We start from the raw sequence: 14,742 nt of genomic DNA, 5'->3' as shown, positions 1-14,742 counted from the left end.
TTCAGCAACATAACGGATCGGATCAACTTGGTGTTCGTTATCAAAAACGACGGAGCGCAGTGCTTCGCGAAAGCCCTAACAGCAAAGAACCCACAGGGCCTGAGAGAAGCTATGCGTTTCCACCAAACGAAACGAAAGTTCTGGTGTGGTCTATGATACTGTTCGATGAGGCCGATTCCCCGCGAACGTAGTAGGTGAAGACACAACCTGAGGGCCTAGGTGGACATATTCGAATTCTGTCAAGGGAATATGTACGGGTGACTTACGATACCGGTTACCAAAGCCTTCCGTGGCGCGGTTGACTGTCGGCCGACTCGTTCCTATCAATTCATTTGCATAACAGCGTATGCTTGAAAAGGTAATACGCGAGACGTTAGGTCTTCGAACACGTCCCTAAGACTCTAAGGGAAGACACCAGAAGTCGTAGAATACAGGATGAATAACAAACCGCAACCGATGTGTCCAAAACGTTGAAGGGTGGACTTTATTATGATCGCTGTACATTTTCAATGGGTGATAACATTGACAAAGGGTAGATCCACATCGTCCTGTTCAATAAGTCTAACAAGGAGACAAGAAGGCTCATTGGTTAGAGCACGAATATACTGGCCAGAAGGTTCGTGGTTCGAACCCCATCTTTGCCTCTCGATTTCCCTTGTCTAGGCTTGGGCGACTTGGCAGTATCCCAGCCGTCGTGCTTTCTTCTGGTGGCATGGCAGTTAGACATCAAAAGGATGCTACAGCTGAACGGTTTTTTATCGATAGCTAATGTACAATACAATTAGCACAACAAGCGACTCACTGTGTAAAAATGGGTCGACCAGCCTGATCCGTCGAGTTGTTCCATCCTGGTGGTAATGTATTCGTGACCCGTTTCTGTCGTCTAGAGACTGGATGAAGCAGACTCGACAGGCCGGTTCGGGAGCTGAAGAAAAGAGTGCACATGACCACTGTTCGCAAGACGCAAAAATCTTGCCACAGAGGGAAAACTGAGTTCCGCCCTGGCATTTTACAGTACCCACAGAGATAACAGCAATTCAGTATACGAACAGTCAGTGGCATTAATGCGAGCCAGAGAACGTTGAATTCTAGTCACAAGCAATCATAATATGGAACACAAGTGTCAACTGCCAGTAAGCAGATATTATGGCGTAACGCGACCGCCGGATGAGGATAAGAGAATGAAGGTAAGTGAAGGTACTCTGGTGTTGTCCAAGGCACTCAAACGCACACGATCATCCTGTATTTTTAGTGTTTTGTCAAAGAAGGAAGAATTGGTCCAGATTTGGATGCTTCAACTGTAGCAGAACGGGCGTTTAAACTAAAATCGCGTGTTCCGAGATAAGTATACATTATGTTGCTTACGAAGTAAAGTCATCAAACGGATCAGATCAACTAGTGTGCACAGTGGGGCGGAAACCTGATCATGTATCTTTTGATGACAACTACCTTCGTTTCTATCATTAGTCTCTTGCTTTGCACTTCAACACAATGAAAGTTCCCGCTGTTCACCACTTTTCACGAATGTATTCATTTTGCACTAGCCCTAACCGAAACGCGCGTACTTCGTTGACCATCAAAAGTCCTAGGCATCTCGAAATTCATTCTCGAGTATCGATTATCAGTAAATCTGGTCAGCTTCTTTAGTCGTACCAAGACACGAAAATAACAAAGATGTGTCCGTATGTCGAGATCGCCTTGCATTGACGTACACTATCGAAGTGTCCAGAGTTGGTATTGCCCGACAGCGGAAACGGATAAGCCCACTAGATACACAGCTCGTCCGGTGAGCGGAAGTTCGATGATTCGAGCCCAAGGCGTCTTTTAGCCCACGATGTCCACCCGGAATTCTTATTTTCAGACTTATTAAACCACATTGCGCGAACCACCTTACAAGCTCTCTGAAGCTGGTTAATGGGATGGACTAGTCTAGTTGTTCATAGTTCTGACCTCTGTGAAAGACGATGCAACTGAGCACCGATTTCTTTTGATACGGAGAAAAGGTGAAATGGTGCAGTAGCCGGGAGGAACTACGTACGACATCGTGGATCATTTTCGTCGTTAAAGCTCCATGGAACTGATCACCGAACTGTCAACACATACAAACGCAATTAAAGTTCGTACTTTCGACAGACATGCTTAAACACTTCGACAGAAAACCGTATGTTGTGGTTGCAGCAAATGTCTCAAACAAGTACTTCATGTCACTCTTCTGATGCACGGGAGAAGGTGCGAAGCGCGCGCTCATAGCTCATAGAGGAAAGATTGGAAAAGAGGGTTTGGCTCACACTTCCCGGAAAAACAACTTTGTGGACTTGCGCGTTGAACACAAATCGTATTGTCTGTCATTGGGGTCATGGTAGATATCCCTCCTTACACTGCAGGCCATCTTCACAGATGAGTCACGGCGCTCTTTGGATACGATCAAACAATTCAGTACAGAAAGACGGGTGGATTAGGACCAGTGGATATAGAATCACGATTGGTGACTGCACACTGTACAGCAAACGAAGATACTGTCATACACTCCGTGGCACTCAACAACCTGAGCTTTCCCAACGGCCATATTCTAGGCAAGGTTCGATAGCGCATAGTGACCGCGTTGGCTGCAAAAGGAATGTGGCACCAAAAGAACGTTTGTTCAACTTATTTCTCATGGATACGGACATTGGGACAGCATCCTCGTCAGGTGTATTTTTTATGATTACCAGCCATGACAGTGCATCTTCCATCCCAAATTCGAAGGGTAGGGCGCGAACATACTGACTGGAAGGTTTCCGGCTCGAATCCACCCTCAGAATATAAAATTTTCCTAACAGTAACCGAACAGCATCTCAGCCCACGAAACTCCCTCAGGTGGCTTGGTAGCTACACACTGAAAAGGTGTTGAGGCCAACGATTTCTTCCATACCTTAAGCGTACCATACATTATTTTCAGGCACTATAGCAGCTGGATAATATGCACACTGTTGGACTTCGCCCATCGCCTGCCATTGAGACTGATCTAAGGCCTGCATAGTCAAATCAAACACCGCGACATGCTACCACGGTAACGCACAAATACACCACACACGTTTTCAACACCTCCGTCTGTTGGACGCAGTCGGCGGACCACATCTGCGCAACCATAGAGGCCAACCCACATTCGCCATCCTGCATATGACTTCCTTTTAAGACACTGCTCACTTATTATCCACCATTAGATGAAGCGCCCTCACTACTACTTGCACATTCTGCCTATATACACATATGCACATAAAACCAGTAACACAAGCTGTCAGACAAAACCTGTCAAATTTCCGAGCTGAATCCGAATTACACTGTTGTGGCGCTGCCGAATGAACGTTACTTTCCGTCTTGCTTCTGACACGCGTGGTGGGGAGATATAAGGCTGCAGCTGGGATCAAGCCAGATGTAATCACATATTTTTGCAGTCACAACAACCCCTACTGTACAACCAACTCTCCAATATTCGCTAGCTGCTGTTGATGTCGTACTTGAGTGAGCACCGTATCCGCGTAAGTGAAGATATTTGTACAGAGCTGTCTCTCACACGTGCGTTCCAACTCACCGGAGAATAGATCTAGTCCGCATCCCTACAATCGCTGTGCACTTTTTAATCCAGGTCTCAAAACAGGCTATTACGCTTGCTTTTCCTGGTGGACTCACTATTCACGCGGCTGCTGAAGCTATCGGGCTTAGTTCCTCGGTTATTAGGCCTACATTTTACACAATTTCACCGAAGTTCCCTATTGGTCAGGTCGTTCTAAACGCACCTGTGTAACTGTCAAACTGTTTGGACTCTATGTCAAGGTTACTCAACCTGTCCTGCATATTCTGCATGGAGTGGAGATGATCAGTAAAAAACTGATGAGTCCTCGCTTCCATTTTTGGAGAACCGTGATCTTTGCTCAGTAAGCTAACGATAAACCGGATGTTTTACAGCTGACACCTGTTGAGAAGACTACCCGTCAGATGACGTTGGGCTTGGCCGATTTATTGAGACCTATTCCGATGGTAACGCTCCTATATAAAAAGGACCTCCAGTAGGGTTTTGAAAGCTGCCTCTTAGAGGCGACGTTTGTATTGGCTAGTGGGGTCGTTCAGTAGCCAATGACACACGCTCTAATTAATGTGTTATGTAGCTTTTTATCTACCATAAAGATTAAAGGTGAACTGGTAGAATCAAGTCCCTGTGCAACTCAAGCAGGCTAAACGGGGGTAAGTAAAACAAGGATTCCGAAAATCCAGTCACAAGACAATAGGAAAGCACATGGGGTGTGAATGTTTCCCTCAGATACGAATCAAACTGGTACAGAACATAAGCATGCGATTGTGCTAACCCAACAACACAGCTGCTAGGTGATGACATCTAACGCCCTGAAAACCATAAGTTACATAGAGCAATATCAATAGGCCTACCAAGACATGAAACCAACTGAAGTTATTGTGACAGTTGGCTACAAAATCCCTGGAGAATCTCCGCAACATACTTGTAGAATAATACTCGACCCTCTGGCCCGACCAGTTGTTGCCAGCCAGGCAGTAATTCGTCCTCTGAATCGGATTCATCCCACAAACTGACAGGCATTCCTTATCACACAGCTGGAAAAAGAATCAATGAAATCGTTCAACAACTAATAAGAATAAGATGTTTGGAATATCCAAAGCCCATCAACACAAAGCAACACGATTAAGGATAGCGTGATCCACGGTTTCGGGGAACAGATTTCGCAATACAAGGCGATATGAATTAAGGTCGAAGTGGTGTCCTATGAAACCCACTACCACAATGGGCAACCGTTGTGAGTGGGTCCATCAGTACACGTTAGCCTGAGCATCTACTCACACCTGGCCAACTGAATACAGTTTGTCCAGAGCCATATTTGGAGCCGCGTGAACGAAGTTAGACAAGTGAAATAGATTATGAGGCACTAGCCTGAAACCGCTAGTCGAACAAGACACCATCGTAGTCATCATCATGATTGGCACTGTTGAACACTGATACTTAGCTGATGTATTCACAACCATAGGAAAGTCCGTAGTTCGAGACCCACCCCGACAGTTCGACTGCTCCTGTCTTCGCTTGGGTAACCTGGCAGTATTTCAGTGCTCATGCTTTCTTCGGGTAAAATGGCGGCCAGGTATCGAAAGGGCATTACAGCGGGCCCATTACTATTACTACCGTTATTAGTATTGTAAAGATCAGTGACACATTTCTATAGGGAGTCCACCAACCTGCATCAAACGCCGTGTCCGTGCTGTATTAATGCAATTTCACCGCATGATAGAGAAAAACCCAGCTATTTCTAGATAAACCTAACTAATAGTTGCATCTTGAAGTTTACGCATGGGTGCTGTTTACGCGGTATTCAAATCATCTTTCAGTTTACCGTATTCAATCACAACATAATGGATTTCGATGGCTCTTCAAATTTCCAAAACTCAGGGTTGGCTTCAGCCCCATTCCTGAAACACCCATATGGTCCGAGGTGGGCGTTCTCCAAAAACCAGCATCCTACTGAAGTCCTCCCATATGAGTTGCTACCATGGGAACTCTAGCGTGAAAGTCCTATTTACTGGCCTCTCTTGGTGGATGTGTTTCCGCCGAAGCTGAAGGGTGATAACTGGGTGCCAGTTCGTATAACCTGATTCACCGGTTGTCTGTCTAGGGAGGTTAGCTAAACCAACGGCAAGAACTAATCAACTCCGCGGGGTTGGGTGGATGAGATTACCTTCTGAATCCAACGTCCAGGTAGGTATTATTTATCACCTGTTCTCTGCACGTTCGCCGCTGCATTGCAGGTTGTTCCTGGTTGTTCAGGGGCAAAAGGAACGTCCTTGGTTAAGAACCAGGTATCGCGGGGGACTAAACCAGTAACAAATTCCCAAGAAACTTCGATGACAATCTATCCAACACGCAGTTTCTCTTATGTTGAAGGGAACGCAGCACTTGCTGGCAGAGTGGAGGGAATTACCAGAACGCAATCTGGGATTTCCAATGCTTATTTGGACGCCTGTGCCCTAGTTGACATGTCAGTCAAAACATATGCATGGACAGCATTTACGACCATTGGACAGCTATCAGGTGTCTTTCGGAGACCCGGTTACCCACACGGCACGCAGCGAAATGAGATTCCTGGATCAGGCGCTTCTTACTGGCATAGGACCAGCAAACAAATCAGGCACCTATGATATTGTGATTACAGTAAGTAATCACATTGTCAACGTACTTATTGCTTAGAACCCAGTATCGCCTGGGCTAGTGGTGGCTCGCTTAAAGGTAATCCACTTGAAATTGATCACACGTGTGCATCGGATCCAACCCTAAAGAAGTTTCATGAACGATGGCAGAATGGCGTCAATAAGACCTCAAGGCGAGAATTCTTGACAGCAACTAGCCACTGAAACACCCGAGACGGCGGATGAGATGACAACACGCGCCACGTAGCTGACCGGATTGAGTTATGACAACGCTGTAAGAAAGGTGGCACGTTCTTGATCAGCTCGTCAATACACCTCATTCTGATTGGCCATGACATTCAAATGGAATTTACCTCAGAGTTTGGTCATTTGTGAGATTTATTTTAGCCCCATACGCTTGTCTTCAGGAAAACGTTGGGTTCAACAGCATTTGCTACGTGCGACAAATTGAGTTTCTCAACAATCATCACCAGAGGCCCAACCGACGGACAGAATGCTTCAAACAACTGCTAGACCGTCCGTCAACGAAAGCTCGGAAACTTGGTACTGCGTGACATCAACAGCGAAGAGAAAAGTAAACTATAGACGGCGGCGATCGTAAAAGAACTGAACAAAACAGTCCTGGATAAGGGTCGGGATCCAAGCTGAGGTCTTACAACCTTGCGTGTTTTATACTACTAGGGTTGCCTTCATATGCTTTACGACCATATAAGCCATACATTTACCAAACATCCGCTTAATTCAGCTTAGCATCAATCTAGGATTTCCGGACAAACAAAGCTTAACATATACGCCTTGTGTTGTTTCCTTTTAACGAATCTGTACCACCTGTGGAGTGGACGTGACATTAGTTGACCTGTCAAGAATCAAGTTTAAAATGCTATGATGCGGCCGAAAATATGATCACTGCGCACTGAGGCCTTCAGTCTTCAGTGTTTGACCATCAATGTCTTTCGGGCATTGTCAGTCCTGGTGGGGACACCGCATCAAAAATGATGAAGTATGTGGAACGGTTTTCAAAAGAACTGATTCACCATGGATTGATGAACTGATCACACTCCATAGGATGCGCCGGTTTGATCATGGGCTCCATACAACAGTCAGAAGACTTTCTCGTAGAGCTCTTCGGCACAGCCACTCGAAGGGTTGAAACGAGCCAGGAGAGGTTAAACAATGACTTGACAGTGAAGTATGGAAGCCATTACCAGCAAACTAAGCTGCAGTGATCATTGCTATCTATCTGCATGGGGGGACCCGAGACACATCAGTGGTTAGAGATATCTTCAGACACGACCAAGTCGCACCTTCAATTGCGTACATCAAGCCCGTGTTTTCAGAGCAAAGTTCTCTGTATGATCTCCTCAACGAAAAGTCTATTGACACCCTTGTATTTACGCAACAATCAAATCGGCTACCTCATTCAATGCACAGCTACCTACCCCGAATCCCTAATCAATCAGCAAACGAAACTGTGGCAGGCAGTACCAATGTAAGGCAAGTAACCAGTTTTTACAGCTGACGAGGATAACGTTCAGTCGTTAGAGCGCTAATTTACCGGCCAGAAGGTCCGTTTTTCGAACCCGACCTCTGCCTCTCGATTCCTCCGTCTAGGCTTTGGCAACCTGGGAGTGGTGGCATGGCAGTTAGACACCGAAAGGAGGTTACAACTAGACGATTTCTTAGTCTATTCTCAATCCATAACAATCTATGCAGCTGGGCGAGAAAACATGTATGGGAATCCTACCTACGCAGAAAACGCCTGGAATCACTGGCACTAAATCTTCACAAACTACATCAAGTTGCAAGGTCGTGACGAATCCTAATCCTATACAACTTTGTATCTCCATCGTTCAGATGTGTTCCCTATTTTCTTACTAGAGACTAGGCCTTACCGTGGTGTGACGGTTTGCGCACCTCAGCGACCCGTTGGACTATATTGAAGGTGTCCCCGCGACACTCACAAAGTCTCTCATACTAGGTTGGTCAATGTTTTGAGGTCTGACGAACGCAGTCTTCTGGTCCTCCAGGTTACGGGTTGGAACGTGACGACTTGTTCCGTAGAAGTGGTAATGCGTTTGCATCGCCGGCCAAACACCTCTGCCTTGTGGTTGGGCTTTTGAGCCAAAGGCTTTAGTTGAGGAACCTAATCACCCTTCTGTCTAGGTGTGGGCGCCCTGACAGTACCCAAGCCCAAGTACAACCATGAGACAAAACACACCGGCCATCGCGTGGTACCATCAGCCGGGTCAACTTATTCGCTTTATAGAGCAGAGAGCGTAAGTGGAAACAGGCTACTGCTGAAGCCTCCCTTCTTTCTGTTTCACGTACTTTTCCTTCCCCCTCTCCCCCCCCCATTAATGAATTTATCTCTGTGGGTCCAGCAATTAGGACTGATAACTCCCTTAGTCTTGCATCGGTTTTGCGTCACATGGCGCCAACATCCTCAGGTATCTCCAACTCAGTCTTCAAGCCTCGTCACCCGGTCTATCTGGCCGCCTTCGATGTCCACACTCCGAAGTAAGCAGGACAACAAGCCGCCCTTGCTCTCACACTGAACCCGCTTGGCACTGATGTGTGCTGTGTCTCTGAAACAAGAATTTAAGATGCAAGCACTGTGATTGAGCTAACCGCCCCATAAGTTTCCACTCGTTTCCAGCTACGCACCTCTGGTGATCCAGGGACTGCGGCAGCGGGATGTGCAGCAGTTGGCTTCGTCCTAGCTCACCTAGTCGAAGTATCCTTGCTTTAGTGGATACGACGCCACGAATGCCCTGCTGCGGCGAGCTAAAAGCTTAAACATCGTGGTGGTTGCCGGAGATTGGAATACATAAGTGGAGAGGCTTGGCGTGTCTGAGACCTAATTAGGAGGTCGACATAGATTGGACTCGGTACGTACGGACACTGGGGAACAATCGCTTCAGCTGTGTGCTGATTGCAGGCTGTTTTTATGCTATTTTATGGACGGTGAACGTGGAACCACCTAAGGCCTCCGATGTTTATGACTGCATATGTTCTCTTAAGTGCCACTGAGCCTCTGGACCGAATGACCTCCCACCCGCTCTGTTCAAAGACGGCGGTGAATTCCTCAATTAACGCTTGTCTGATCTGTTTGCTTGTATTTGGGAAAAGGAGTCTGTTCCAGAAAACTGGGGGCAGTCGGTGACAGTGCCCATTTCCAAAAAAGGGGCATTCAGTGAGTGTACCAATCACAGGGGGATCAGCTTGACCCAGGTCGTAACAAAACTGCTGGCATCACTGGTGCTTCGTCGCCTCATGGTGGCTCGTGAAACACTGACTAGTGACCAGCAAGCGGGATTCCAGCCTGGAAGGAGCCGCGTTGACCAAATCTTCACACTCCGTCAGGTGCTAGAACAACGCCATACGTATAAACGACCCACGCTTCTAGTATTCATGGATTTCCAAGGCACGTTTGACTCGGTCTGTTCTGCTTGAAACGCTCGCCCACCAAGGAATGCCCCGGAAGTTCGTGGACAGAATAAGCATTTTGTATTCCCAGATATCCGGACAGGTGAGAGTATACGGACACCAAAGGACTCGTCACTTATTTACAGTGTTGCATTAGCAAATGAAATTTGCGCTCTGAATATCACGAGCAATAAACTGTAGGTCTGAAGCGAGTTTGTGGTAAATTTCCGAGTATATATGGCGACCCCTCCAAAAGCTTCCGTACACAAAGCAGTGTTCGTCAGGGATGCCTACTCCCCCCATTACTTTGCAACTTCGTGATCGACGAAATGAGACGAACGCTGGAGGGTCTCCAAAACCCCGGTGTCCAAACAGCCTGTGAAGAAAACCTTGTCGATCTGGAATATGCAGATGACATCGTTCTCATCTTCGAAGAGGAGAAGGCGCAGGTGTTTTTGGATGAACTAACCAAAGTCATCCTGTCTTTTGGTATGCATTTTGCACCCACAGTGTAAGGTCATGCTCCTGGATATGCAGTCACTGAACACGTCACTTACAATCCAGGGAGAGATACTGGAAGTTGTGGGGCGTTTTACATATCTTGGAAGTTGTATTAGTTCTGATTGTAGTGTGACACATGAGGTGAATGCACAAATCTGCAAGGCTCGGGCCGTGTTTGCTAATTTGAGACACCTATGGCGTCAGAGTGTTTTATCCCTGAACCACAAGGGACGTGTTTATCAAGCCACAGTACAGGCTGTTTTGTTCTATGACTGTGAGACTTGGCCTGTTCGAGCAGCGGAAATGAGAGTCTTCAGGTGTTCGACAATCGTTGTCTCAGGACCATAGCTTGTGTAGGGCGGAGGATCCGTAATGAGATAATTAGAAGGCGAGCTTTCGGTTGTGCAACAGGTACTTCCATTAGAGAATGTGCTCAGCATCAGAAGCTGCGGTGGGTAGGACATATGGTACGTATGCGTAATAATCATTTTCCAAAGAGAGTGCTTTTTTCTATGATCAATTCAGAGTGACGGAAGCTGAGAGATGGCCAACCCTTGACCCGACAGAGCTGTATGAAAGAAATCAAGAAGCCTTTGGGTGCTGTCGATGATACCCGCCTTCCAGGATAAGGCCGCGTGATCCTCACTGCGCCTGGTTGGAGACGTTGTAAAGTACGGCTGTCAACCAACATCAGTGGCGATATTGTTGTCAGTTTCTATCCAGATTGCCGGAATGGGTGTTTGGAGGTGTAGGCTCCTCGGAATGACTGCAGTAAGCTAGCACTAAGTCCCTTCCCGTCCACCTTCACAATAAAGCTTTCAAATAAATCATGGTTGTACGGCAGCGAAACATCAGTGTTGAACACTGATGTGCTGTCGAGGATGGTGGGATTCAACCCAAAAACAGGGTACATTCGCGACACTTGGCTTCCGCCCAATAAGAGGTTGGCAAGAATCGCAACCAGTTTCCCCGAAGATGCCGCATTCATGTCCAGGACAATGAACCCGCTCACGAAATGTAACGAGTCGGTTTATAAAATGCTCACCATCTTTATCTGACAGAAATACAAATAACCGAATCCAAAATACAGCCTTTGATCAAGCAAAGGAATAACCTGGTTTATTTAATAAACAAAGCCTCATTATCTGTGAAATCTCATCTCGCATTTCTATCTATGCTCTAGAATGAACTACTTCGTGCCCATTTAGTGCCTCTACACTTGTGTGGTCCACTGCACCTGTGTTTTGTGGTAGAGCACTCTATCAGCATTGCGAAGCCCCGGGAAAGAGATTCAATTCCATATGATGAGCAGTCGGCTTGTTTCACATCCTTTTTTATCGTCAATAACTACTGCCAAAGCTCCAACTCGTCCGTATAGAGTTTTCACTCATGCGCCTGTCAATAGAATCCAACTCCACGCTTGGTAAATACAGGAACTTCTGGGTGATTATTCGCAGACAGTTGTTCATTGCAATCGCTGACTTACACAATAGTCAGTGAGGCAGACTGTCCCGATATCTGCTACTGCGGATCAGTGTTACGTGTGAATTTCCCAGGATACTGTCTAGCTACGGTCACTTCCCAATGTGGTTGCTCACGTTTTGTTTGGACATAATTATCCTGACAACCAATGGTGTTGAAATCCAAACTGCTGGTGAATATCCCCCTTCTCAGTATAGAGTCCAAGTGCTGCATGTATAACCCTGAAACTTATTGCTGAGCAGTAACAGCCAAATTCAGAAGACAGCGCCGGTTTCACTCGCACTGAACTTTACCGAATTCTCACGAACCTCCCACAATCGTCAGTATTCCCTTTCAAACACAACCTTCGAGATATATACACAAAATTTATTCTTCCCTGATGACGGATGTCAGTCGGTCTGCTATGCTCGACATTCTAAAGAGAGGATGACTGCGCCCTATTTCGCCTTTTTTGATGAATGGCGATGAAGTAATAATGAGTGAAGACTTTCGAGATCATTTAAACTTGTCACCAAACCGCAAGAAGTGTCTTTGGGCGCAAAGGTCGGCAAGTGCGTGCTGAATACAAAGACAACTTAAGAAGATTATCCCTCAACCCAAACACTGGCTAGTCAAAGTTACCAAACATAACACTCGTCATATCCAATCCCTGAAGATCAAATATTGGCGTGACAAGCTCCCAAATGTCCCTTGCGACCGACCCTTCGGACATCCACACAAGCCGGATCGATGTTGACACATGCAAGAATGACAATCCAGGAACATCGACGTAAAACCACAACGTAGTATGACTGCCAAGTATCCGCTCTCTCAAACAGCCTGTTCAAACGCTGTTAGGCCCCCAACTGTCCGTGAAAACCCCAGGTTCGCCGTAGTTTCCCATTAACATTATTTCCTGAATCTACATCCTGTTCTGACCAACCAACAACAAATCTCACACTGCCAGATCAACTGTTTTGCTACACTTTAGGTCAACCAATTTAATCTACATGGTCCAACAGATATCCGGACTAAAAAATAATAGTTCAGTTGTGGCACCCTTTCGGTGCCTAGCTGCCATGCCACCCAAAGGAAGCACGAGGGCTGGGATACTACCAGGTTGCCCAAGCCTAGACAGGGGAAGTCGAGAGGCAGAGGTCGGGTTCGAACCACGAACCTTTCGGTCAGTAAATTCGTGCTCCAACGACTGGGTCATCTCGTCCCGGATAGCAGTAGATACCCGAACTGGCATTTGATCAATAGTTCGATCAAAGTTTCAGCGAAAGTCACCAACAACCCATAACAAAATATTGTCCCCCTGGCTCAATATGCCGTCACACGTTAACCCGATGTACATTTAAGTGCCAGTAACAATAACAGAGCCGTCACGGTATTGATATACTCTTTGGGTGCTGGCATTACCCCTAGCAATAAAGCCCAGCCAAACTGCTCTTTGGCTGCTGACGTACAGCCCGCGACCTCTATTCTTATCACTGGTCGCGTTGCACCACAATCGAATAAGTTCGCATGGACGAGACCATTAATGGACCAAAGTAAGACTTAGTTTTACTTATACATCGTATATATACGATATATCGTATATATACGATACATTTTTAAGTTTGACCACTGCAACCTGTTTGATATATGCCCAAACATAAATTACTGACCATTGTGCCCATTATACGATTTTTGTTCTTGCTATGACTACCTGGCTCAACACAACGCAAACATTTCGCCGGTCCAAATAACCCTGACCAAGGATTCAGAAACAGCGCATTTACCTACTTTTAACTTGACTTACATCCCAAACGGAGAAGCTCCTTCTTCCTCATCATGTTTATGCGGGGCTCACCGACAACCCTTCGCTAGTCGGGAGTGAAGCGATACCTCAAATAATCAAGGTCATCCCATTTTTCCACTCACGGATCAATGCACAGGACCGAGGCTTCCGCTCAAGTTTCCTGGGTCGGTTTTATTCTCGTCGTTCAATGGCTGTCGTTCGCCTGAAAGGCACCAGCGAAAAAGCTGTAGCACTGATCTTTATGCTGTCAGCATGGTGCAGTAAGCTAGCCAGCGCTAGGATTCGCGTAAAAAGGCATCTAATAGTACTTTGAATTTGGTGCTTGGTGTAGCGTGAGCTAGTTAACCACGCAGCAAATAACCGAAATGAGAAAACTTTCCAGTCCTATAGCTGTATTACTTAGTGCAAGTCCAAATGAAGGATCTTTCCGTGCAGTTATGTCATGAATGTTCCCAAATCGTACGTGGGATTCTCAGGTACTGCATAATCGGACTCGTTGACTTGACCCTCAGAATTACGAGGGATGACTGTGCCCACCATGAGGCTGCTCCCTGAAGACAGAGTGAAAGTCGAGTGCGAACCAACTGGTTTCTTTGTACAACGACTGCTAAGACAAAATCATGTCCTGCATTTATTCATATTAGACATAGATCGGTGGAGCACATTATCGGACACCTCACAGAGCTAAGAAAACAAACTACGGAGGATGCCTATAACATTGTAACCAAAACTGTTGGCAACAGTCGGCATGCGGGATGAAAATGATAACCCCAGAATTGCTGTAATTTTGAGGTTGATAATATATGAGTGAATGTGTCTACATATAATGCGTTTTTCCTGAAAATTATTCGATATGAGTGAATTTTGAAGTCAGTATTTTTTTAAGGTCAGTTGATATCTCACACCACAAAACCATTAAATGGAATATGATTCCTTCTGATCACCCTCATCTAATCGGAACTGATTTCGCTCGAACTGTGCGGATTTCGGAGTGACATGTTAATTATAGCTGCTTGCCCAAGTGACAAATCTCCCGATCTCACCAGATGCTGCCAGTTTGTACGTAACAACATGCGGTGTGTGCTGTGGCCATCAGTTGGGTTGATTTATATGTAAGTGTAGGCGATGTGCAACCTTGCATACTGGGCCTCGCTAGTGTAAACAGGGTGGGCTGTCGCTGTTTCTCAGTTTTTTTAAGCCAGCTTTATTCTGCAATGACTGAAGCGAAAATGGTATAAGGAATATAATCTCGTGTATATTTTCACCGAAGCGCTAAAAAGCCTCAATGTCCTATAGGCTGACGCATCAAGTGCCCAGCTATTTGAGTGTTGACAGTAAGGTTCCTG

The 14,742-nt window shown here is 46.1% G+C and overlaps 1 protein-coding gene across 1 annotated transcript in view; it reads right to left on the bottom strand.

The window, feature by feature from the left end:
• T265_06290 (hypothetical protein) overlaps window positions 1-8,988 on the bottom strand; it is a gene marked incomplete at both ends in the record, with an annotated part of 29,563 nt that extends 20,575 nt beyond the window's left edge. Inside the window, 3 exons of the mRNA XM_009171510.1 lie at window positions 803-925; window positions 4,494-4,593; window positions 8,930-8,988. Coding sequence (XP_009169774.1) covers window positions 803-925; window positions 4,494-4,591 — 221 coding nt within the window. The remainder of the gene's footprint in view (window positions 1-802; window positions 926-4,493; window positions 4,594-8,929) is intronic.
• Between the last annotated feature and the right edge of the window lie 5,754 nt (window positions 8,989-14,742).

This window comes from Opisthorchis viverrini (genome assembly GCF_000715545.1).
Source record: "Opisthorchis viverrini unplaced genomic scaffold opera_v5_131, whole genome shotgun sequence".
Taxonomy (NCBI): Eukaryota; Metazoa; Platyhelminthes; class Trematoda; order Opisthorchiida; family Opisthorchiidae; genus Opisthorchis; species Opisthorchis viverrini.
This window is presented reverse-complemented; position numbering and strand designations above follow the sequence as displayed.